This window comes from Sinocyclocheilus grahami, unplaced genomic scaffold (assembly GCF_001515645.1).
Source record: "Sinocyclocheilus grahami isolate Dianchi unplaced genomic scaffold, SAMN03320097.WGS_v1.1 scaffold645.1, whole genome shotgun sequence".
Lineage (NCBI taxonomy): Eukaryota > Metazoa > Chordata > Actinopteri > Cypriniformes > Cyprinidae > Sinocyclocheilus > Sinocyclocheilus grahami.
The window spans coordinates 241724-244573 of record NW_015505824.1 but is presented as its reverse complement, the minus strand read 5'-3'; the positions used below and the strand labels follow the sequence as shown (position 1 = coordinate 244573).

At 38.4% G+C, this 2850-nt stretch overlaps 1 protein-coding gene across 1 annotated transcript in view; it reads right to left on the bottom strand.

Moving 5' to 3' along the window:
- The window catches only part of dock11 (dedicator of cytokinesis 11), an 82922-nt gene that overhangs the window by 33377 nt on the left and 46695 nt on the right, over nucleotides 1-2850 (bottom strand). The window contains exons 33-36 of the mRNA XM_016242060.1: nucleotides 1831-1891; nucleotides 1650-1738; nucleotides 954-1120; nucleotides 762-841 (exon numbers count right to left, since the gene is read on the bottom strand). Of these exons, the coding sequence (XP_016097546.1) occupies nucleotides 762-841; nucleotides 954-1120; nucleotides 1650-1738; nucleotides 1831-1891 (397 nt within the window). The remainder of the gene's footprint in view (nucleotides 1-761; nucleotides 842-953; nucleotides 1121-1649; nucleotides 1739-1830; nucleotides 1892-2850) is intronic.

Genomic DNA, 2850 nt, shown 5'->3' with positions numbered 1-2850 from the left:
AACTCTTCCTGTTCACAGTGACATTCTCAAGATTTTCAGGACACCCAGACAACTGATCCCATGCTCTTTGACCAATAACCAATTAAGAAATGATTTCATAGATTACTGGGATGGATTTCAGATGCTACAGATTTCTTATACTGTACAAATGTCTCTAATGAGAACCTCAAAAAAGAGCAATAATAAAGTTTGTAGTCTTGTGATGTTGTGAGTGCTATTTTAGAGCAAAGGAAAAAAATATATACATTCAGTGGGAATTTCTGAATGTAAATCAAAATTCTAGGTTTTCTATGTGCATTAAAATCAGAGTTTCTCAATCCTGCTTCATATTTTAGGTGTCTCACACATCTGACGCATCCAATCAAGATCAAGCATCACTCTGCAAATGAGCCAGCAAGATGGCGTGGGCGTCATCCAGACTGTGTGGTGCTAGGAAAACCAAGAGCAGGGCCGATAAACCCTGGTTTAAAGTGATACCTGTCATAAGAAGATCTGAGTGCATGAACAGTGTGCCCACAGAACTCCAACGAACATTCAACAGTTTTCCACAGAATTTAAACGCCTGTCATTTAAAGTTTAGCAACAGCTGTCACCCCCAGCTCACATTCTGCTCTGTTTTGCATGTTCAGTATACAGATTTTCTTTTTTTCATTCAAGCTGAGCTGTTAAACTTCATCATAGCAAAGGATTATTCAAAATATGCTTTATATGTGAATTTGAAACATCTGTATGCGAAAACGTGAATAGTGCTTCTATGTCACAATGCTGTGGGGGGTTGATTGTGTGGTTCTCCTCTTTGGTGTCTGAGTGGATTGGTTGCAAAGAAAATTCTTGGAGGTTGCTAGTAGTTTTGAAAAATTTCTAACCAAAAGTATGAACAAAAGTAATGTTGGAGAAGAGAGCCTGTGGCTATAGGATTAAAGTTGATCTGAAAGTAAGGCTACAGTCGTGACTATAATTCTGATGGTGTTTTATGACGATAAAAAAAGGCTAAAGTGTGCTTACCATCTGACAAAGTTCTTACAATATGCAGGAAACACAGAAGCAGCCCTCTGATCTCATACTGCCCCAAACGGCCAGTGGTGGGTACATTGCTCATAGTGGAACCGCGCCTGTGTAACTGAGCAGAAGTGGGGGGAAAAAAAATGAATAATGATGCATGATTTGTGTGATGTTAAATAAGGTAACCTGCAGTGTTGGGGGAAACATTAAAAAAAAAAAATAATTTAATGAGTAATGCATTACTTATTCAATTTATGAGATTGATTTGATGAGTTTGATTTTGTTAATGCATGTTACTGCATATTTAATTGATTATCTGACAAACAAACTGCAAACTTGTCCCTTCCATGTGTTGGGAAAAATGGGTGTATTTAAGGCACAAACACTGTTGGAGTTAGAGAATGCGTGATTTATATTTAAAAATGACCCCAAAATGATAAACAGTTTGCCATATTTACATATTTTAAAATCTAATTTAATCCCATGATGCAAAGCTGATTGTGTTAATTACTACAAAAAGTAACCACGAAATATAATTCGTTATTTTTTTTAATATATTGAGTAACACATTGTGACATGTTACTTTTAAAAGTAACATTCCCCAACACTGGCCACCAGTAGTGAAATCATGGCAGTCTCGGATTCACCTCATTGACGTCTGGAGTGCCAGGATCTCCATACATAGAGCCTCTGGACTCCCCTTTCCTAACATGTCCATTCTGAGTGATGACGCCGGCTGTGAAAAATACAACACAAACACAGACAAATGTACACATACTGTGTGTCTGTTACCTTTAACGTCTGTTGGCAAAAAACTCTGATACTCACTAGGTTCCTTATCAATGATTGTGCTGCTTCTGCGGCTGTCCACTGACAAATCATCCCGGTACTAAAGGAGCATGGGAAAACAGGAACAGTGCTTATCTGACTGTTCAAGAACTGGCAAGGTTAACATTTACACTAGGCCATAGCATTTAAATGTAGCACTTGCATGTCTTGAGTTACAACAGTGCAAAAGTAAACTTTATCAGTAAATACTGAAACAACTCACACACACCCACAAGCAACACACTGCTGTCAAAAGAAAACAGCTAAAAGAAAGAAAATAACTGGTCCATCTGTAAACTCTTAGAAAGTTTTTTTTTTGACTCATTCAAATTATGTACAACTAAAAATAACATTATGCAAAAAAATATCCATTTCAAAGGTATCTGGACATTTGAGAGTCGAATGAGAGTTTTTCACTCTACAGTCTGTTTCTGTTAAAGGGGTCATATGATGTTGCTAAAAAGAACATTATTTTGTGTATTTGGAGTAATGAAATGTGTTTATGCGGTTGAAAGTTAAAAAAACACATTATTTTCCACATACTGTACATTATTGTTTCTCCTCTATGCCCCGCCTTTCTGAAACGCGCCGATTTTTACAAAGCTCATCGGTCTGAAAAAGCGAGGTGTGCTGTGATTGGCCAGCTATCCAATGCGTTGTGATTGGCCGAATTCCTCAAGCGTGACGGAGACGGAAATGTTACGCCCCTTACCATACTGTTGATGCCGTGTCCCGGCCGGAGCGACGAGACAAAAACATTAAAACCCATTACAAACATGGCATTTGTTGCATCCAGTGGGGACATAATTACTGATTATAATGACTTATACTGTCTTTTTACGCATTGCGTTGCGTTGCATTGCATTGCATCGTGCCGCGTAAACATAAAACCCTGTCTGCATTTGTGATCAGAGAAATGACAAACAACAAGTGCTACTCCACACAAAACAAAGTAGTTTCACTTTCACAACGAAAAACACAGCAGCCTAGCGTGAGCGGAAGCCCCGGCTTAGCGTGAGC